This window comes from Chiloscyllium punctatum, chromosome 49 (genome assembly GCF_047496795.1).
Source record: "Chiloscyllium punctatum isolate Juve2018m chromosome 49, sChiPun1.3, whole genome shotgun sequence".
NCBI lineage: Eukaryota > Metazoa > Chordata > Chondrichthyes > Orectolobiformes > Hemiscylliidae > Chiloscyllium > Chiloscyllium punctatum.
This window is the reverse complement of record NC_092787.1, coordinates 12,153,970-12,177,009: the sequence shown is the minus strand read 5'-3', so window position 1 is coordinate 12,177,009 and position 23,040 is coordinate 12,153,970. Positions and strand designations below refer to the sequence as shown.

General features: G+C 40.1%; 2 protein-coding genes across 4 annotated transcripts in view; one reads left to right on the top strand and one right to left on the bottom strand.

Annotated features, from left to right (window-relative positions):
• Window positions 1-23,040, bottom strand: part of zbtb34 (zinc finger and BTB domain containing 34) — an 83,996-nt gene that overhangs the window by 42,742 nt on the left and 18,214 nt on the right. For both annotated transcript variants that reach the window (XM_072565851.1, XM_072565852.1), the window contains exons 2-3: window positions 5,558-5,618; window positions 149-2,480 (exon numbers count right to left, since the gene is read on the bottom strand). The gene's annotated coding sequence lies outside the window, so the exon portion shown is untranslated. The remainder of the gene's footprint in view (window positions 1-148; window positions 2,481-5,557; window positions 5,619-23,040) is intronic.
• On the top strand, window positions 3,716-15,910 carry cfap144 (cilia and flagella associated protein 144). 2 transcript variants are annotated; one of them, XM_072565863.1, is made up of 5 exons: window positions 3,716-3,878; window positions 4,014-4,208; window positions 8,365-8,424; window positions 8,536-8,639; window positions 15,642-15,910. In XM_072565863.1, the coding sequence occupies exons 2-5, from the start codon at window positions 4,076-4,078 to the stop codon at window positions 15,732-15,734; spliced, it is 390 nt and encodes a 129-aa protein (XP_072421964.1). In that variant the 5' UTR covers window positions 3,716-3,878; window positions 4,014-4,075; the 3' UTR covers window positions 15,735-15,910. The 2 variants fall into 2 exon arrangements, with proteins under 2 accessions (XP_072421964.1, XP_072421962.1); XM_072565861.1 differs by having other exon boundaries at window positions 3,716-4,208.

Here is a 23,040-nt window from a genome sequence, read left to right as displayed (position 1 = left end):
GGTTAGCGGTGTGGGGTTTGAGGTGGGTGACAATGAGTGAGAGGAGATGTTGCATACAATAGTAAAAAGGGGTTGAGCCTTGAAGGGAAATTGGTGAAGAAGAGACAGAGTGATAAAGAGGTAGCAGAGAGACAATAGCAGCACTTACCCTGGTGGATCAGAGAAGGTCATTCTCTGGATGGCTGGGCTGGGCATTCTCAGGATGGCTGGATTGCACTGATTTGTGTGGCAACCAAGGACCAGGTTGGCAAGGCCTGTTGTCATGGCCTCCTTTGGCAGTCCTGGAGATTGAGGATGGTACTCCTGTGCACCACCCCATGGAAAAGAACCTCTAGGCGCCTGTCCTCAAAGTTAGTACAAAATTCCCCTCTCTGCCATGACATTTGCCATGGGCAAATATCACAAACTGTACAGGGCAGTTTGGGTTTGTCAGCGTGTGTCCAGGTGCAAAATAATCTTTAAAAGATGGCACTGTCAACAGGAATGCTGATCTATTTCAAAATATCTGGTCAGCGGCAAGTTTTTCCAGTTATGGCAAGTAGTAGAATAAGGCAAACATTGAGTTGCTATTGGATTGGGCAGATAGATAATGAGGTAGTTTTGGGACAAAACTTACTAAGCCTCATGGACATGAGCCTTCCGTGAAATTCAATTAAGTTGACATGTAGCCGGAAAAAAAATTTAAGGTTCAGCCTGTTGTCATTGCAGACTATTAAAGAAAAAGTTAAAATCCATTAGTTTAGATTTGAGTTTTTGCTATAGCTAGTTATGACAATCCGAAATCCTTAAAGTAAACCTTGCATCCAAAAAAAATGTCTGCTTTATTTAGTTTTCATTGGAACAGAGGGCCAGACAGTGAAAAAAATGCATGCTACTTTTGTAAAAGAAGCAATTTAGGGGAAGCAACGGCCTAGTGATATTATTGCAGGACTATTAATCCAGAGACTGAGAAAATGTTCTGGGGACCACTGGGTTTGAATCCCGCCATGGCAAATCGTGGAATTTGAATTCAATAAATATTTGGAATCAAGAGTTTAATGATGACCGTGAATCCATTGTCGATTGTTGGGAAAAAGCCATCCAGTTCACTGATGTCCTTTAGTGAAGGACACTGCCAACCTCAACTGGTCTGGCCTACATGTGACTCCAGATGCACAGCAATGTGGTTGACCCTTAATTGCCCCTTTTGGGTAATTAAGGATGGGCAATACATGCTGGCTTAGCCAGCGATGCCCTCATCCCATGAATTAATAAAAACAAAATTACCAATGAGTTCTGGACAACACCAGACTGATCTCAACTCATAGCTTTAATGTAAAGAAATTGTTAAGTGTTGATGTGGGATGCTCTTAAATTGTCCTAAAACAAAATGCATTTACAGAATCCAACCATTCATGTTGCTATATTCAATCCCACCTAAGCAAATAATTGATAATGTAATATTTACATGGGTAAACCAGTGCATTAATTTGAATGCTTCTATAATCCATATCCTGAGATTAGAATTAACAAACATTGTAAAAGCCTGTGTGTGGACATTTAGATTTGAAGTAAGGGACTACAATGCTAAGGCCAGAAGCCTTATGTTTCAGGTCAGTCTCCACAGTAAAGAGTAATCTGAAAGAATGATCATGCCAGAAACAATTCTCAGCCATGCATTTTAGAATCAGCACTGACTGTTCGCTCGCATATTAATTTGCTGTCCATGAAATAACACTACTTCATGATCATATTAGACTTAACTTTATAGCATCTTAGGTAAAAACAATGACTGCAGATACTGGAAACCAGATTCTGCATTAGTGGTGCTGGAAGAGCACAGCAGTTCAGGCAGCATCCAAGTAGCTTCGAAAATCGACGTTTCAGGCAAAAGCCCGATTTATAGCATCTTAGTCAGCCTACTTTGGAATAATTGAAAAAATGTGTATGATAGCACGTGTGAAAGATGTAATATATAATCTACATCTTAAGATGGCCCTTTGCTTGACCTTAGTTTGACTTTGGGTGATATGAGCACATTGCAAACAGAAGATGCTCAGATTGCTTACAGGAGTCATCAGCATCACTACATCACAGCACATGAAAATATCTAAAGATGATATAAAACCTACCCTTTATATCTCTCATGGTCCTCAAATGCAACCCTCTCCCTTCTTTGATGCCCTTTTACTGCCCAAGTTGCATCCCAATTCCTTGCGCTCATTGTTAAGCTTATAACTCCTATTTTCCACACAGCACCGAGCTCTGGAACTGCACCAGACAATGTTTCAACACCAGGGAGTGGGGAGGGGGCTACGGCTGGTCAGGTGCATAACCTCAATCAGGCTGATAGAATCATAATATTGAGATTTTCCATGTTCCTATATAAATAATATGGAGCTGTCTGGGAGCAGTCCTCTCTTGCAAGGGTGGATTGGTTGAATTGGTGGATTTACTGGTCAATTCCACTTGAAGAGGTCATTAGGTGACAAATCACATGCCTGAAAGAACACATAAGAGATTGATTTATTTTTAAAAAGTTGCACTTATCCTGAAGAAACAATGCAGTTACATTACAATATCTTGAAATTATTTTGTAAGTGTTAAAATTTCCTGAAAATTAATTAAAACATATTTAATTTTCAATTTTAAATTGAGTCTGAAATTGAGCTATAATCCAGAAACTTCCTAGGGAATAAAATATTAAGCAAGAATCACTAGGTTACTTTGACTTCATATCTTCAACCAAACATTTGAAGGATCATTCATGCCTCTGCTTTTGGAGATCAACTCATTGACATGTGATTACTACTCATTACTGAAAATTCTTTCCCACCATTGATTATAGCTCAGTTGGCTGTACAGCTGGTTTGCACTGTAGAGAGTGTTGTCAACAATTCCCAAATCAGCTGAGGTTACCATAAAGGACCCTCTTTCTCAACCTCCCCCCTTGCCTAAGGAATAGTGACTCAGGTTAAAACACCACAAATTGGCTCTCTTTAAATGGATCAGCAGTTCTATGGTTTGGAAGACAATGGTTCTGGAAGGTTCCCTGTAATATGTTCGGGCCGTGGTAAACCTTTTTGTTTTTTAAAAAAAACTGATGTTTTCAAATCAACCTGTTTGGAAAACACATGTCTGGGGCAAAATGGTATTTGAACATGACTTCTGGCCCAGAGACACTGTGCCCCAAGAACCTTCCATTATTAATGATATTTTTATCTTAACAAACTAATAAATCCCATGCCATTGTTAATGGCAAATCGAAAATAAGTATTTCGCAACAACGACATGTTCTATAGCAGAATATCCTGTGTATTTGGCTTAACCAATTATGGTCATAAAATCTAACATGGCCAGGACTGAAATATGATCTACTACTTGCTCTCTTCTTTCTGAGTAAACACTATAATTAGTCAGGTCAATTAGACACCAACTCTTGTGCTCAGGGAAGTCTTATATTAAAACGAAGATGTTTCAGCGATATTTAGAATTCTCAGCCAAGTAATCATTTTAGCTGAAGGAAACATTTGGACAGCTTTAAACTTTTAGTTTCAGGAGCTGGACGGAGAGAGCGCGCACTCCAGCCAGCTCTGAACAAGAACGGGAGTGGGGAAGCATTGGACAGAAGGGAATCGGACAAGAACGGGGTGCTTGAACTAGCCCCAGCGTCCAGTGTGAAACAAAAAAAAACTTAAAATGCAAAATTATGTAAAATACAAATACCATGAAAAGTAAAAGGAAATCGAATTTCCGGATTTATTCCGGTTTGCTTTTCTCGAAAAGCATTTTGGCTGCCGGAGGCAGTTTGTCATAAAAATATTCCCAATTCTTTTTCCACTAGGCGACTCCCACATCACTGAGAAGACACGCATTCACTGCATTTCTCAGGATTTCTGGTAGCGTACATAGTTTTTTAAAAAAAAATACGTTTTTTGTTCGTTAAAGTTTGTGTCTTCTATCGGTTACAATCCAATCTCGCAGACAACTCGCCGACGTGTGTTTGTTTCTTTGTATTGGTTGCCCGGCAACAGTGTAACAATCTTCAGGAGCAGGCTCCGGGGACAGTCTCCACAGTGGGGAGCACAGCACCAGAATGGCGAAACCTCCAGCCGAGAAGCCGCCAAAAGATATGGTACATCAACTGGCATTTGACCGTGAGTCGATCAGGAAAGAACTGCACTCTCTGAAACTGAAAACCACCTTTAATATCAACCCCCGCTCCAAATGTAAGTGATCGCAGTTACTTGTGACTGGGGAATAAACTGTGCGTCCAGTTTTAGTAGCCTCCAGATAGGAAACAGTCTGTGAATCATAAACAGATTCCAATAGCATCTCATTAATTGGAACTCAAGTAGTGAACACAAAAGTGGGAATTTTAAACTAGAAAATACTGAAAATATGTTAACCAAAAAGGAACATAATGACTGTTAGGAGAAAGTGCATCTCATCCATTTCCCCACCTCTGCCCTCGAAACCCCCCCCCCCCATCAATTTCCGTATACATTAAATCATCCTCCATCATTTCCACCACCTATTAATGGGCCCCACCAGAGTTCTATATTTCCCTCCCCTATCTGCATTCCATAAAGACCATTCCCTCCACGTCTCTCTTGTCAGGTTCACGCCCCTCACCAACCCACCCTCCCCTCCCTGCCACCACAGGAATTGCAAAACCTATGCCCTCACCTGTATCCATTGCTCCCAATGTGGTATCCTCTACATTGGGGAGACAGGACGCCTACTTGCAGAATGCTCCAGAGAATATCTCCAGGACTCCCACACCAACCAGCCCATGGCTGAATACTTCAACACCACCCCCCACTCCGCCAAGGACATGCAAGTGCTGGGCCCACTCCATTGCCAAACCCCAGCCACCCAATGTCTGGAGGAAGAATGCCTCATCTTCTGCCTTGGGACCCTCCAACCATATGTGATCAATGTGGATTTCCTCATTTCCCCTCTCCCCACCTTATCCCAGATCCAACCTTCCAACTCGGCACCACTCTCATGACCTGTCCTACCTGTCCATCTTCCTTCCCTACTCCACCCTCCTCTCCAACCTATCACCATTACCCCCAACTTCATCTACCTATCGCACGCTCAGCTACCTTACCCAAGCCCCACCCCCTCCCATTTATCTCTCCGCCCCTTGGCTCACAAGTCTCATTCTGAGGAAGGGCTTTTGTCCAAAATGTCGATTCTCCTGCTCCTCGGATGCTGCCTGGCCTGCTGTGCTTTTCCAGCACCACACTCAACCATAATGATTGTTACCCAATCAATAATCTGAGACATGTATTTGCTCAACACAGTAACTAGAGAATTTAAATAATTAATTATACAAATCTTAAAAGAAAAGCTAGTATCAGTAATGGTAATCTGGTATCCATCATTGTCCTAAAACCCACCTGATTTACTGAGGTCCTTTCATGACAGAAATTTGCTGGCATTAGAGAGTCAGGCACGTGTACTAATCCAGACCTATAACAATGTGGTGAACTCTGATCTGCCCACTGATATAGAAGTAGTAAACCCCGAATTGGCAAACCATTCTGTTTATTTCAAGCACATTACTCACCAAGCACGTTCTCAATGTCGTGGACAATAAATGCTGGTCTTGTCATCATCATCCCCATCCTCTGAATGAATAGAATAAAACAACAGGGTTGGTTCGCATCAATCTAGTTGCTTAGGGTATTCATGACCAATGGATGTTTCAAAGTATTTTACAGCCAATCAAATACTGTTTAAAGTGCTGTCACTACTGTAATTTAGAAAGCACAACAGTTAATTTGCACACAGTAAGCTGTCACAAATAGTAAAGGAGTAGATTAGATTAGATTCCCTACAATGTGGAAACAGGCCCTTGGGCCCAACAAGTCCACACCGACCCTCCGAAGAGCAACCCACCCTGACCCATTCTCCTAATATTTACCCCTGACTAATGCATCTAACACTACAGGCAATTTAGCTTGTCCAATTCACCTAACCTGCACATCTTTGGACTGTGAGAGGAAACCAGAGCACCCAGAAGAAACCCACGTAAGACAGGGGAAGAATGTGCAAACTCCCACAGACAGTTGCCCAAGGCAGGAATTGAACCCAGGTCCCTGGTGTTGTGAGGCAGCAGTGCTAACCACTGAGCCACATGCCTCCCAGTAATGAACAGCTAATATACCTTTTATCATGTTGATTGAGATATTGGTCAGGATATCTGGGAGAATTGCCTTACTTTTTGAAATTGTGCCATGGGATCATTTATATCCAGTTGAAAATACGTTAACCAAAAAGGAACATAATGACTGTTAGGAGAAAGTGCATCTCATCCATTTCCCCCACCTCTGCCCTCGAACCCCAACCGCAACAAGGACAGAACCCCCCACCTTCCTTTAAAACCACAACTTTTAAAGAAAGCATTCAAACAGCCATACCAAAGAGATTATTTATTCATCCAAGCAATGCATTATGGGACAACTTGGAAAATACAGACTGGGTCAGTCATGCGAGGTTGAGAGTTTGTGGCTAAAAACACATTCCAACCAACCATCACTTTAAGAATTATACTAGACAAACATAAGAATGAGGTGTAGGCCTCCAAACCTTCAACATTGTTATGTCATTCAATAGTTGATCTTTTATCAGAACTCCACCTTCTTGCATTATCCCCATTTTCCTTAATTCCCTTAGTTCCCAAAAATCTATTGAAATTGGTCTTGAACAAATTCAATGACTGATCATCCACAGCTGCTTAGAATAGAGAATTCCAAAGATTCACAATCGTTTCAGTGAAAAATTCTCCTCATCTCAGTCCTAAACGGTTAACCCCTTATTCTGAGAATGATTCAGCTAATGCTACCAGTAGCTAGGTAAAACACTTATTCTTTATTTACAGATTCCTTGCAAGATACTAACTGATCAACAGTTAAAATTCAATTGATATATCTTAAGTATCAAATCAATGCAGTATTTTGGGAAAGATATATGTATAAAGTTTGGGGAAATATAGGTAGCATTTCCAGAGAAACTACACACTCACAAAACTAAGTAAATTAATAGCAATTATCATTAAAGAGGAATCTGATACTGGTAAAGTTTAGATTATAAAGATATTATTAAAACTTTCTGTTTGGATTTGGAAGTGCCTTACTTCTCTCTTTTCCATCCTTTTTATCTGAGCAACATTGAATTCAAGCTTGTTAAATGTTCAAAACCTTAAATAGGCCATCTGTGGAAGAAGGACCTCTTGCAGCAAGATGAATTTTAGATATTAATTCCAATGTGTGACAAAAAGGATATTTGAATTATTAATTACATGAGTGAGCCTCAAGATATAATAGGCAAAAGTGAGGACTGCAGATGCTGGAAACCAAAGTCTCGATTAGTGGTGCTGGAAAAGCACATCAGGTCAGGCAGCATCCGAGGAGCAGGAAAATCGACGTTTCGGGCAAAAGCCCTTCATCAGGAATCTCAAGATAAAATAGGTCAAAATAGAGGAACTTTAGAACTGTGCTCCACTATCATGTGCACCTTACAAAATCTGTCTTCCTCAGAAAACTGTCAAACATCTTGGAACCTATTTCCAGGGTTTAAAAAATACAGACTCTCTGCTAAGTGATCGAAATTCTTATGGCTGGGACAGGCGAGAGAAAATTCTTGACCAACTGGTTTATCTTGAGGAACAGTGTCCAATCCAAAAACAATTATTGGCTAGGGGCTAGAATTATTGTTATAAGATATGATTGGCTGTATAGAAGTCAACTTATTGCTCCCTTTTTACTGAAGAAAGTACATGTTTGGGGTGCACAGCTTTCCAAACTTTTGTCCATGAGAACAAATAACTATGAAAGCCTGTGCTACAGCCAGTCCCTCTATGTCTGTATTTGATTCGGTGAATGCTGCCTACTCTTGAATAATCTTTCTTGCGGTAAACATTTAGCTTTTCCAGAAATTATTGGCATCATTTCTGAACGGTCAAAAAAAAAAATGGGGTAGGCAAATTGACAGTAGAAATGGTGCATATTGGCCAGTGGCACATTATTTCAAGATGGCAGCTGGCATAGAAATTTATACTAACAATTCAGATTAAAGTGCTAAAAATATGATGCAGCAAACTTGAGGAAAAAAATATTGTTTTCAACAGCATAGTGACGTGGGGAGAAATATCTTACTTTTCATCACTTCTACAAGGAAGAAGTCTCTTAAAAAGGACATGAAATCTGACTTTAAGCTTGTCAGGCTGTTTCACAAATGATGCTTGGAATATAAAAGTTGTTTTGTTGCGATAGAGAATATTAACTTATTTTCAACTTTAAATAATATCAATAATATGTGATTAGTATATTATATACTAGCGCAATGTGCATAATATATTTATTTCATCAACAGTTCATTGTATAACGGGGAAACCTAATGTCCAAGATTTAGAAATGGACAGTGAAGAGGACCGTATGTACTGTATTATTTATTTTGCATTTCAATTAGTATAGAATTTTTACATGTTATGTGAACATTATTTTGCGCTATTGAATCTGAAGATTTTTTCTATTTTGTTTCTAGAGAATTTAGCAAAAATACTCTGGCGTAATTTTTTGGAACCTAGGATGAAATATACAGTGCCACAAACAGAAGCACAGGAGATTGGCTGGATAACTACTCCCCTGGTAAAGACATGAACATCATAGAGTCACAGAAATGTACAGCACGGAAACAGATCCCTCGAAACAACCTCTCTATGGCTACCACATATCCTAAACAAATCCAGTCCCATTTGCCAGAACTTGGCCCATATCCCTCCAACTCCTTCCTATTCATATGCCCATCCACATGCCTTTTAAATGTTGTAATTGTACCAGCCTCCACCACTTCCTCTGGCAGCTCATTCCATACATGCAACACCCTCTGCTCGAAAAAGTTGCCCCTTAGGTCCCTTAAAATCTTTCTCCTCTCACCCTAAATTTATGCCCTCCCGTTCTGGACTCCCCCACCCCTGCGAAAAGACCTTGTTCTAGTCATCCTATCCATGCCAATCATGATTTTCTTAACCTCTTTAAGGTCATCCCTCAGCCTCTGATACTCCAGGGAAAACCGCCCCAGCCTATTCAGCCTCTCCCTGGAGCTCAAATCCCCAACCCTAAAAACATCCTTGTAAGTCTTTTCTGAACCCTTCCAAGTTTCACAACATCCTTGCTATAGGACGGAGACCAGAATTGCACACAATATTTAAAAAAATGGCCTAACCAGTGTCTTGTACAGCCGCAAAATGACCTCCCATTTCCTTTATTCAATGCTCTAATCAAAAAGGAAAGCATACCAAATGCCTTCTTCACTATCCTATCTACCTGTGACTCCACTTTCAAGGAACTGTGGACCTGCACTCCAAGATCTCTTTGTTCAGCAACACTCTCCAAAACCTTACCAGTAAGTTATACGTCCTGCCCTGATTTGCCTTTCCAAAATGCTGCACCTCACATTTATTTAAATTAAACACCATCTGCCACTCCTTGGCTATTGGTCCAACTGATCAAGATCCTATTGTACTCTGAGGTAACCTTCTTCTTTGGGGAAAAAAAAAATTCAAAGGGGAAACGTAACTGTTAAAAATCTATCAAGAAAAAGTTGGTTGAATTGAGTAGTTCACTAATGAAGAAATTTAAAACTTATAAGATGGCATTTCAGACAAGGCCAAAGAAATGTGTATAAAAACTACAGATTGAATGTAATCAAGTTTCTGTAACAGATTAATGAGTTGTAAAACAGTTCTTGAAATGATCTGTTATTTTGTATTATGACTATGTTGTAGGTTATTCGACTGTGGGTCCACTGTTTCTGGAAAAATGGTTTTGATGCACTTAGCCACTGAAAATCAAATCACCGGTTAGGGTGGACAGAAACTTACAGGCACCCCATTTTATCACCTTAAACAATCATTTCTCATACTGGCACACGATTGCAGACAGTACTATCTACATTATGCACCGAAAAGCCTTGATAAGGTTTCTTCGACGGCTGCCAAATCTGTAAAATACCATAAGACCATAAGAAATAGAAGCAGAATTAGACCATTTGGCCCACGTTTCACCATTCAATCGCTGATATGTTTCTCAACCCAGTTCTCCTGCCTTCACCCCATAACCTTTAATCCCCTTACTGATCAAGAACCTCTCTCTTAAATACACTCAATAACTTGGCTTCCACAGTCTTCTGCGGCAATTAGTTCGTAGAGTCATAGAGATGTACAGCATGGAAACAGACCCTTTGGTCCAACCCATCCATGCCGACCAGATATTCCAACCCAATCTAGTCCCACCTGCCAGCACCCGGCCCATATCCCTCCAAACCCTTCCTATTAATATACCCATCCAAATGCCTCTTAAAATATTGCAATTGTACCAGCCTCCACCACTTCCTCTGGCAGGTCATTCCATACCTGTGAACAAGGTGTCCTTTAGGTCCCTTTTATATCTTTCCCCTCTCACCCTAAACTATACCCTCTAGTTCTGGACTCCCTGAGGATTCACCATCATTTCACTGAAGAAATTCCTCCTCATCTCAGTTCTAAATGGTCATCTCTTCACTCTCCTACAAGTGAAAACATCTTCTCTACATCCACTCTATCCATTCTGTAAAAGTTTCAGTCAGATCCCTTTCATCCTTATACATCCAAATACAGACCCAGAGTCCTCAATCACACCTCATGTGACAAGCCCTTCACTCCCAGGATCATTCTTGTAAGGGTCCTCTGGACCCTCTCCAACAGTAGCACATCCTTCCTTAGATATGGGGCCCAAAACTGCTGACAATATTCAAATTGTGGTCTGACCGGAGCATTATGCAGCCTCAGCAGTGGATCTCTGCTCTTGTATTTGTAGCCCTCTTGAAAGGCTAACATTGCATTTGCATAACATCACTAACATCGCAACTGCTAATTAAGCCTGCATGTTAACTTGAAAAGAATCCTGAACTAGGACACTCAAGTCCTTTTGTGCTTCAGATTTCAGAAGAACCATCACCAAGAATAACAAAGGTATTAAGCACTTGGGAATGGAATTACCTAAAAGTTATTTCCAAATCGAACAGCATTCTTTCTGGGATCTATACCGTCTCTCTTTAAAATGCTGCTGGGTTAAAAACCTGAAATCCCCCTCTCTTACTTCACTGACAGCCTGACTTTATTATGTAAACTGCCATGATTTAAGAAGTTAGCTCTTCAGCAGCTTCTCATGAGTAATTAGAAATGGGCAATAAATGCTTGCCTTGGCAATAATGATTATAGTTGAGAGTGTGTTGCTGAAAAAGCACAGCAGGTCAGGCAGCATCAGAGGAGCAGGAGAATCAACATTTCAGGCAAAAGCCCTTTCCTGACTAAGAGTAAATTACTGATAAAAATTAACATATGCTGTAATATATTCAGTTAAAACCACTTCGTACATTACTGAATTTAAAATAAATCAAAACATTCACAAGTTACTAATCATATTACATTTAGCAAAAGTTGTTATCAATTATACTAACCCAAAATATAGTTCTTGTGTTCCAGAGAAATTTCTTAACCATGATTTCTTGCATTTCTGAAAGCCGTCAGGTGAAAAACAATACAGTATGTTGGTCATACATTAGTTACTCTGTTTCAAGCAAGATGTTAAAGCTATTACTTCACAAAATAATTTATTTAAACATCAGTTTTATGGGGTGTAGGTTTGCTCGCTGAGCTGTAGGTTTGATATCCAGACGCTTCATTACCTGGCTAGGTATCATCATCAGTGGCGACCTCCAAGTGAAGCAAAGCTGTTGTCTCCTGCTTTCTATTTAGACTTTTCTCCTGGATGGGGTTCCTGGGGTTTGTGGTGATGTCATTTCCTGTTCGTTTTCTGAGGGGTTGATAGATGGCATCCAGATCTATGTGTTTGTTTATGGCATTGTGGTTGGAGTGCCAGGCCTCTAGGAATTCTCTGGCATGTCTTTGCTTAGCCTGTCCCAAGATAGATGTGCTGTCCCAGTCGAAATAGTGTTTTTTTTCATCCGTGTGTAGGGCTTTGAGGGAGAGGGGGTCGTGTCTTTTTGTGGCTAGCTGGTGTTCATGTATCCTGGTGGCTAACTTTCTTCCTGTTTGTCCTACGTAGTGTTTGTGGCAGTCCTTGCATGGAATTTTGTAGATGACGTTGGTTTTGTCCATGGGTTGTACTGGGTCTTTTAAGTTTGTTAGTTTTTGTTTGAGTGTGTTGATGGGTTTGTGTGCTACTAGGATTCCGAGGGGTCTTAGTAGTCTGGCTGTCATTTCTGAAACTTCTTTAATATATGGTAAGGTGGTTAGGGTTTCTGGCTGTGTTTTATGTAAACATTAAATTTGTTGATTAATTTCACATAAAACACTTGGCACAGTTGAAAACAATTTTAAATATTGCAAACATAATTATTGTTACCATTTATTGCAATACCAACTCCAAAATGCCTCTCTTGTCTCTCCACTTTCCATCCTAATTATAGATACATTGCTCCTGAACATTTGTTTATTATATAATCTGTTGTGTCTGCTATGGACACTGCTTCACTTTCTCTCATGTGGGAAGCTGTACATCTTAACACCAGTTGTAGCTGAGTTGGAAGACTGCTGTACTAAAGTTCTTCTCCCTCGCCTGGAGGAAGAACGCCTCATCCTCTGCCTTGGGACCCTACAACCACACTGGATTAATGTGGATTTCACCAGTTTCCTCATTTCCCCTCCCCCCCCCCCCCAATTTTCCCCAGTCCCAAGCCTCCAAATCATCGCTGCCCTCTTGACCTGCCCATCGTCTTTCCCATCTATCCGCTCCACCCTCCTCTCCGATCTATCACCTTCTCCCTCACCTTCATCTACCTTTTGCATTCTTAGCTACCTTCCCCCCAAACCACATCCCTCTCCCAATTATCTCTCAGCCCACCAGCCCACAAGACTCCTTCCTGATGAAAGGCTTATGCCTGAAACATCAATTTTCCTGCTCCTCTAACAGAGCTAAGCTATGCCACAACGAACACATATCAAAGCTTCACTCTTCTTTGACATCCAATTGAAAACAGTGGTGAGCAATTAAACAGTTATTAGGAATTGGAGTTTCCATGAGCATTCCTTTTCCTCAACAATATCAAAGCCCAGCATATCTAAGCAAAAGGCAAAGCGGAACCATTCACCACTACCTTCAGCCAAAAGTCCCGAGTAGGTGTTTCCAAAATAACACTTGCACGATCACAGATCTTCAGCTAATTTGATTCACTCCTTGGGATATCTAGAAACAGCTGAAGCCATTATGAAGGTAATAGGCCCAACATTATTTTATATTTATTACTGATTATCATTGCTCTGAAACAGCAGCTTTGCGAGCTGACATGTTTCATTATAACCCAACAAAGTGGAATATTGCCCAGGTTTATCCCATCCACAAAAGCAAGAATTAATTACTTGTCGATTACTCACATATCATTGGCAAAACAATGGAAGGTCTTGACAACCGTATTATTAAGCACCACCAATAACCCCATCACCAATGCAAGTTTGGGCTATGCCTGGAAAACTTAGCCCTAAATTATATCATAAATATAGTCCAAATACGGATAAAAAAAACTCAATGAAACATATGCGTCTTTGATATCAACAGCATTTGATTGAGCATGGCATAAAGGACCCGCAGTAAAACTATGGTCAATGCATTCTGGGGGAAACTCTTCACTGGTAGGTTGTACCTCGCAGGAAGGAAATGATGGCGTTTGTTGGAGTTCAATGATCTCAGCCCCAGGACGTTGTTGCAAGTATGTCTTGTAGTAATATTGTAGGCCCAATCTGTTAAACTCAGTATGCAATTCCTTAAGTATTGAAGGAGTCTGCACCCAAATACATCAAGATCTGGACAAAATTCAAACTTGGGCTGATATTTAGCAAATAAAAATCATGCCACAAAAATGCCAGGTAATAATCACCTTTAAAAGGAGAGAATATAACCACTACTACTTGACATTCAATGTAGTATGATCATCAAATCCCTAAAAAAACTCAATATCGCCAATGATCAGAAACTTAACTAGGTGAAATGTTCAAACTCCTACAGCTATAGGAGCAAGTCGGTGGCCAAGTCTTCTGCAGTGAGGAGTTACCTCCTGACTTTCCAAAGCCTTTCCATCACTTACAAGGCACAAGTCAAGACTAAGATGGAGTATCCTCCATTTGCTTGGATGACTGTGGCCCTAACAGCACTCAAGATTCTTGACATCATGTGAGACAGTGGCCTATTTGATTGATACACTACCTACCTCCTGAAGCATTCATTACCTCTACCATTCATGCAACGTGGCTACAGTGTGTACCATCCACAAAATACGCTGCAGCAACATGCTGAGGTTTCTTCTACAGGAGTTTGCAAACTTGTGACCTCTACCAACTGGAAGAACCAGGCCAACATGCAAATGGAAAAACCATCACCTCCAAGTGTCATGCTATCCTGACTCGGACATTTATCCTCATTTTTTCATTAAAACTGGAGAAAAATCCCCAAACTCCCAACCGCCTGCACTCTGGGAACACCTTTACCAGATATACAAACATACTAATGAGGAGTAGACAAATCATCCCTCGAGCCTGCACCATTCTTCAATACGATCATGGCTGATTTAATTGTATCCTCAAATTTGTATTTCTGTCAATTCCAAATAACCTTTTGTCCCCTTACTTAAGGATCTATCTACTTCAGCCTTAAAAATATTTAAAGTCTCTGCTTTCACCATCTTTCCTGTTCCAAAGACCATGATCTTCTAACAGAAAACATCTCATCTGCTGTTCTGGATTTTCACACAAGAGGGAACATCCTCTTCACACCTACACTGTCAAGGCTCCTCAGGACCTGATATGTTTCAATCATCTCTTCCTCTTCTAAACTCCAGTGAATACAAGCCTAGCCTATCTAACATTTTCCTATAATTCATTCCACTCCTATCAGTCAAATTAACCTTCTCTGAACTGCCTCCAATGCATTTACATCCTTCCTTAAATAGCATGACCAATACGGTGTACAATATTCCAGATGTAGTCTGAGTGCCCTGTATAATTTAAGTGTAACCTCCCAGAAAGACTACATTGATTTAAGAAAGTGGCTTATCACCACTTTCCAAAGAGCAATTGGGGTGGATAATAAATGCTAGCTTTGAATGTACTAAGAGTCTCATAAAGGAGCCGAAGCACCCGGTTTAATTTAGCAGGGGTGAAAATCAAAGTGCGTTTTTTTCCACCCTGGATGGAAAGCAGCTGAGAAACTTTAAGAATTGTACAAAATTGTACTAAAAACAAGAACCTTAAATATTAAACTAGTAGTCAGGCTCAAACTGGTAAAAAGCACAGATACACAGATATGGTACTAAAAGCAATATCGTTGGGATAATTTAATGTTTGGACACTAATATGAAACAGAGGGCCAAAAGGTTTATTTCTGGATCTTATTCCTCATTTGTATTTCTTTTGAGAAAAGTCTTTAAGATATTATGGCGCTTGGTCAAGATAAAGATGCAATATGTGCTTTAATAATAAAATAAGGCTACAAATATATATTCAGTTTAGTTTTACATCATTTTCTCTTTAAATGTGCAAAATTTACAAGTCTTTTAATACTTTGTATAATCCATAAAATTGTCAACTTCTCTTATAGATTGATACAGATCCAAAGGATCGGAGACTGAACTTTCATCGTCGCAGTAATGAAATTACAAAATTTGTGGCACTTTCATCAAAAACAACTTAGAGAGAAAAATGACATTAGGTTTATGCTAATGCTGCTAGTTGTTATCTTATCTCATCCTTGGCAAAGGGAGACTGGGCATCATGTAATTTTAAATAAGGGACAAGACAAAAACATCTTTGTACAGTGGTGAAGAATAAAGTATACGATATGCCTTAGCAGTGGTAAAAATGGTTTTATTGGCACTATGCAAATTTCTTGGCTCCAAAGAGCCAGGGAAATCATTAGTGGGATGTGATTTGTTTGAAACAAATACAGAAGTTAGTTTAAGGTCAGAATACAAACCCAGAAGACAATATTTCCCAACATGTGTAGAGTAAATTTTGAAATGTTTATAATAGCTTTTCAAACTGGGAGTTCCACTTAAATTTATAATTTCAGTAATTTTAAAGGCTGCAATAGAGAGTGTTTTAATAGGGGCTACTATTGATAAATCATTGAAGTATGGGGTGAGTTGGGAGGGGAGGGTCAATCTTGCCATTTCATTAATTTCAGCTCCACCTCTCTATTACACCTATCTGCTTCACCTCAAGATTACAATTGGTCTGTAACCTCATCACACAAGTCAACCTAGGTGTCAATTTGATTAAGAAGAATTTCCCCATAACCAAATAAGACGCTATGAACTGTCACAGGACCCAGATCAGGAAAGGTTCCACATGGAGGCAGAAATAGCTCTTCTGGACATTCAAGTGTGAAAAACAATCTTTAGTCTGATTTTATTTCGAACCACTTCAAATTCTTTCTCCTGCAACATACCCACCATCATCACCTAGCCTAAACCCACACACCCAATGGTGTCCAAGCTCCTGGTCTGATTTGTGTTCCGATTTGCTGCCAAAGTAATCAAAGTTGCATGGCACCACATCACTTTTTACCCTCAGCCAAAAACCAACTTCAATCCCCTTCAGTGTGAGTAAAAATACTGTATTCAGTTGACATGCCAGCTCCTTCCATTCCAATGTTTGTTGCCATTTGCACCCAACTGATATTTTCTTTGGGGAGCTTCGCTTCTGTACAGATGTCAGTGGCCTACAGAATCAATACTGCTTTTAAAAGGGACATGGATTGGAGATCTTATAGATGATACAGACATCAAGAATCAACTATGCACATTCAACAAGAGAGAAAAAAAAACCTATTCTGGTTTAAATATTAAATAAAAAAAACAACTGTATTTCAGTCTTGAAAAACAATACCAACCATATACTTAATTGATGTTTCTGATCTGGCCCACTCATGTAGTCAACAGAATTGCCCATTGTATTGCACTGGCTCTCTCAGCATTTTGACTTTACGCTAATCTTCTACCCTTTTACGTAATACTTCATATTGTTACTACAGGTAGTTCCCCTATAATGTGGTAGTTGTGTTCCAGTGCAACACCATGTTATTGAAAATCGCACAATATAAATAATGGGTCCCTTGGGATAAAAAGGGTTGCGGCGCACCACCAAAAATATCAGCAAAAATTGGAACGATAATAGTAGTTAATCTAACACAAACAATTGCACAGTCTAAACATATCTTTAAATCATATGTTTTAATGAAATAATACAGTACATTTAACACTAAAATCACTGAATACAGCACTGTACCTTTCATGAAGCTCTTCCCAGAAAGTCAGTCAGCTCGCGCACTATGTGATTTGACACAGATGTCAAGTTGTCCTCAATATTCTCCCCCAGTTTGAAATAAAGTTCTTTCCAAACGTAGACTACAATTCCCAGTTTCAAACCAAGTTTCAAGACTTACAAAGCTGGTTGCATTCCTCTTTTAGCAGTACACACTGAATTTGAATTTTGCAGACAAAAGATCCTGTGGCAGGGTTTTGCTGTTCAGCTAGTGCCAGGAATGGAATCACGTAACAATGAACTGGAGTTCACTTTATAAAGAAATGTCTGCAATTCACCAATCACATTACAACCAAATTGCATTTAATAAGTGCATGTTATAGGAGAACTATCTATATTTAAATGATTACCTAATGCCCTCCTTGAACAACTTCCAGGCATTTCAAACACCAACCATTTGCTGTGTGAATATTTTTTCCTCACCTCACATTTGCTCCTTTTGCAAAGCACTTTAAACCTATGTAGTGTGGTTCTTGATCCACTTAGCAATGGAAACAGGTTTTCCCTACTTGCTCTCTCTCGACTCCTTGTGATTTTGATTACTGCTATCAGACCTCTTAGCCTTCACTTTTCTAAGGAAGAGTCTTAACCTTTCCAAGCTGTCCTCATAACTGAAATGCTTCATCTCTATAACCATGCTTGTAAACCTCATCTGCACTCTCCAATGTGTTCACATCCTTACTCAAATGTAGCACCCAAAACTACATTTGGGTGGGCGGCACGGTGGCACAGTGGGTAGCACTGCTGCCTCACAGCGCCAGAGACCCGGGTTCAATTCCTGCCTCAGGCCTTGTGGAGTTTGCACATTCTCCCCGTGTCTGCGTGGGTTTCCTCCGGGTGCTCCGGTTTCCTCCCACAGTCCAAAGATGTGCAGGTCAGGTGAATTGGCCATGATAAGTTGCCCGTAGTGTTAGGTAAGGGGTAGATGTAGGGGTAGATGCAGGGGTATGGGTGGGTTGCGCTTTGGCGGGGCGGTGTGGACTTGTTGGGCCAAAGGGCCTGTTTCCACACTGTAAGTAATCTAAAAAAAACTATACACAACTCTCCAGCTGAAGTCTAATTAATGTCCCATAGAATTTTAGCATAAAATCCTTGCTTTTGTATGATGCCCCTATGAATGAAGCCTTGAATCCTGTATGCTACTGCTCCTCGAATATTGCCTGAACTGCTGTGCTCTTCCAGCACCACTAATCCAGAATCTGGTTTCCAGCATCTGCAGTCATTGTTTTTACCTGTATGCTTGATTAACTGCTCTCTCCACTTATCTTGCCACCTTTAATAAATTATACACCCAGGCCTCTCTACTCCTGCATACTACATAGAATAACACGCTATTTTGTATTGTCTCTTAAATATTTTCTGGACTAAAATTTATCATTTCAACTTTCCCATATTGAACTTAACCTGCCACCTAACTACCCACTTTGCCAACTTAATGCCCTTTCAGTTTACAATGCTTCCAAGTTTGGTGTCATTTGCAAATTTTGCAATTGATTCCTGCACACCTACATCAATACTATATCAAATCAGAAAAATAAAGGTTCCACTACTGATCTCTGGGGAAGTCCACTGCAAAACAGTCTTATCTTTCTTATCCGTCATCCAATTTTGTATCCACATTGTTAGTATCCCTTTCATTGCATCAGCCGTTACTTGTTTCACAAGTGTGGCACTATATTGTACCAAACAAATATTTAAACACACCATGAAAAGAACCCATGCTGGCATTTCTGAATTAACTGATATTTTGCCTTTTGAGTATTAGTCCTATCCCTAACAATTGCTTCTACAAGTTGCCCCATCACCGAAGGTAAAGTGACTGGTTTGCAGAGGTTATCCCTGTTACTCTTTGTGAATAAGGGTGTAAAAAGCTTCCTGTATGAGATGGCATGAATGTTGGCAGGCTTTTTACTTTCAAAATCAAGTAAAAAAGTACAGTATGGTCTTCAGATTAAAAGCTGCAAATGAAACTGGAGCAGTGTAAACTTCCATGATTCTCAAAAGCTACATTTACATTTTTTGTTCTGGCCATAAGCCCAGTTACACTTGTGTGGACTGTTTCTCCATGTGGTGTGAAACCATATTCATCCTAATATCAGGTGTTACTCCTGGGATTCATACTTTACTTTATGATAGTTTTGACAAAGTATTAAATAACATGCTAGATTAATCTCAGTTGATATTTCAATGGTTTTACACTACTGTATCTTGTATTGACAGGCATCTAATTCTTTCCAATATTTCATCTCGAGTTTGTTTTATTATAGTGTTTTACTTAAAATCTAGTTTACATAAATAAACAATTTTGTGACAGACAGAACTTTGCAAAAATTTAATATTTCCAATCTTCAGACCCAACACTGAATAGATAAAAACCCCTTCCAAATCAACATTATATTTAAAAAATCACTTGCCACATTTAACGCGGTTACTCTTTGATATCAAAATTATTGAAGATATAAGTATTTCATGCAGGCATATTTTATTTCATCCAAGTGCTTCATATTCAATACAAAGCAAGAAATGTGGTATTTTATGTACAAAAAGAGTCAGAATTATTAACCTTGGAAACGATAAATGTTAAATCTTGTCTCCACTTATTTCTATACATTAGTGTGGAATTATTTTTGTACAATAAATACATCTATCAGCAGTAGTTTTCTAACATTTTTGGTTGAAGAAAACCATTTCAAATGGATTATAAATATATATCTCTCTTCCACCCACAGTATTAAAATAAACTTACAATATGAATATGATGCCTGTAAAGAATACTTTAATAATGCTTTTCAAAAGCCAGTTACTTTCTTCCTTGCACTCTCAATGTTCTCACTGATTCCAGTTTTGCTAGCACTCCTTCATGCCATGTGGTTAAAATGCTGCCTCAATGACAAAACTGTCACTTCCACCTCACCTCTGGAGTACAGCTCTTTCATCCACGTTTGGAACAAAGCTCTAATTAAGTCAAAGCCGAAATGCATTGGCAGTATCCAAACTAAACGTCAGCAAATAAGTGCTATTTAATAGCACTGTCAGTAACCGCTTCTATCACTTGTTGATGATCGAGTATCGACTGAAAGGGCAGTATTTAGATAGGTTGGATTTGTCCTGCTCTTCCTGCACAGACATACCTGCGAAATTTTCCACAATGTCAGGTAGATTACATTATTTTCAGGAACAGCTTCCTTTTAGACATGGCTAATACTGGACTATAAGTCCAAATTAATCTTATGAACTATTGCTGGTATGTTGTCAGGGCCCATAACTTTTACTATATTCAGTGTCTTCAGCTGTTTATTGATACGCTGTGGGGTGAACTGATTTGGTTGAAAATGGCATCTGTTATCCTGGGACCAGGAAGAGACCAAGAATAGATCATCCACTTGGCACAGACTGAAGATAAATGTAAATACTTCAACCTTGTATTTTGTACTCGTATACTGGGCTCCTCCATCATTGAAGATGTGGATATTTGTGAATTCTACACTTCCTGTGAGCTGTTTTAATTGTCAATCATCATTCACAACTGAATGTGCAGAATCACTGATCTTAGATCTGATCTGTTGGTTGCAGGATCACTTAGCCCTGTCTATTGCATGCTGCTTCCATTGTGTGGTATGAGTACAACTGTGTTGTAGCTTCACTAGATTGACACCTCATGTTTAAGTATGCCTGGTGCTGCTCCTGGCAAGCCCTCCTGCATTCTTCAGCAAACCAATGTTAATTCCCTGACACGATGGTAATGGTAGAGTAGGGGATATGCTAGGCCATGAGGTTGCTAATTATGGTTGAATACAATTCTGCTGCTGTGTTGACCGTGACTCATGGATGCTCAGTTTTGAGTTGCTAGAGCTGTTTGAAGTCTTTTCCATTTGGAAACAGAAAATAGGAGCAAAAGGAGACCATTAGGCACATTGAACTTGCTCTACCATTCAAAATGAACATGACTGAACCTTTGTCTCAATGTCATAGTCTCCTTTTCTCCCCATACTCATGATCCTCAGTGACTTGATCACTTACGTAGCAGAGAATTCTAAGGGTCCACCAACCTGTGAGAAAACAAATTTCTCCTGATCTCAATCCTAAATGATCTGACCTGTATCTTGAGACCATGAACTCTTGTTCTAGACATCAAAGTCCAGTTTGTCTAGTTCTCTTAGAACTTTTTTAGATTTCAAATGAGATCTCCCTTACATCTTTGAAACTCAAGTGAATATGGATCTAGTTGACCCAATCGCTTCTCATATGTCAATCTTGACATCCCAGGAATCATTGTTGAAGAGTGCGGTGCTGGAAAAGCACAGCCGGTCAGGCAGCATCCGAGGATCAGGAGAATCAACACTTCGAGCATAAGCCCTTCATCAGGAATAAGGCTTGTGGCCCAAGGGGGCGGAGAGATAAATGGAAGGGGGTGGGGCTGGGGGGTAAGGTAGCTGGATATCGATAGGTAGATGAAGGTGGGGGTGAAGATGATAGGTCGGAGAGGAGGGTGGAATAGATAGGTGGGAAAAAAGATGAACAGGTAGGACAGAAATTGGTAGGTGGGGGGGGGGGGGGGGGGGGGGGGTTTGGAGTTGGCGCAGGTTTTTGCACTTCTCAGCACCTTCCCCTGCCACCGCAAGAAGGGCAAAACCTGCACCCATAACGATCTCTGTCTGAGGCCCCAAAAGGATCATTCCATATCCGACCCTTATCTTCCGTGTTTGAACCCTCCAACCACATGGGATCAATGTGGACTTCACCAGTTTCCTCATTTCCCCTCCCCCTACCTTATCCCAGATGCAACCTTCCAACTGGACACTGCCCTCTTAAACTGTCCTACCTGTCCACCTTCCTTCCTACCTATCTGCTCCACCCTCCTCTCTGACCTTCACCTACCTATCGCATTCCCAGCTACTATTCCCCCCCACTTCACCGCCGCCACCCCCCCCCCAGCCCCACCCCCCTCCCATTTATCTCTCAGCCCCCTTGGGCCACAAGCCTTATTCCCGATGAAGGGCTTATGCTCGAAATGTCAATTCTCCTGATCCTCGGGTGCTGCCTGACTGGTTATGCTTTTCCAGTACCACACTCCTCGATGCAGTCCTCACTTTCCCCATCCCAGTAATCAGTCTGGTGAACATTTGCCACTCCCTGAATGGCAAGTACATATTTTCTTTTGTAAGACCAAAACTGCACACATTACTCAGGTGTAGCTTCACTAAGGTCCTGTGCAGCTCAATAACACATCCTTCTGTACTTAAATCATCTTGCAATGAAGCGCAAAGTACCTTTTGCCCTCTTAACTGCTTCCTACTCCTGCTGCTTGCTACACCTGAATGTTTGCTTTCAATGATCATTAGTCCTTTTGTATATCAACATTTCCCAATATATTAAATAATACTGATATTCTGTTTTTCCTATATAAATGGATTACTTCACACTTATCCACATTATACTGTATCTATCATGTATTTGGCCACTGTCAACTACTCTAAATTGTTTCAAAGCCTCTTTACTTCCACCTCACCAATCACCTTTTCTCTTAGTGTCATAAACAAACTTGGAAATATTACATTTGTTTCCCTCAAATGTTAATTGTGTGTGTGTACCAGAATAGTTGGTTCCCAAGCAGATACCTGTAGTACTCCATTAGAACCATTCTCCATGAAAAATACCCATTCATTCCTGTTTCT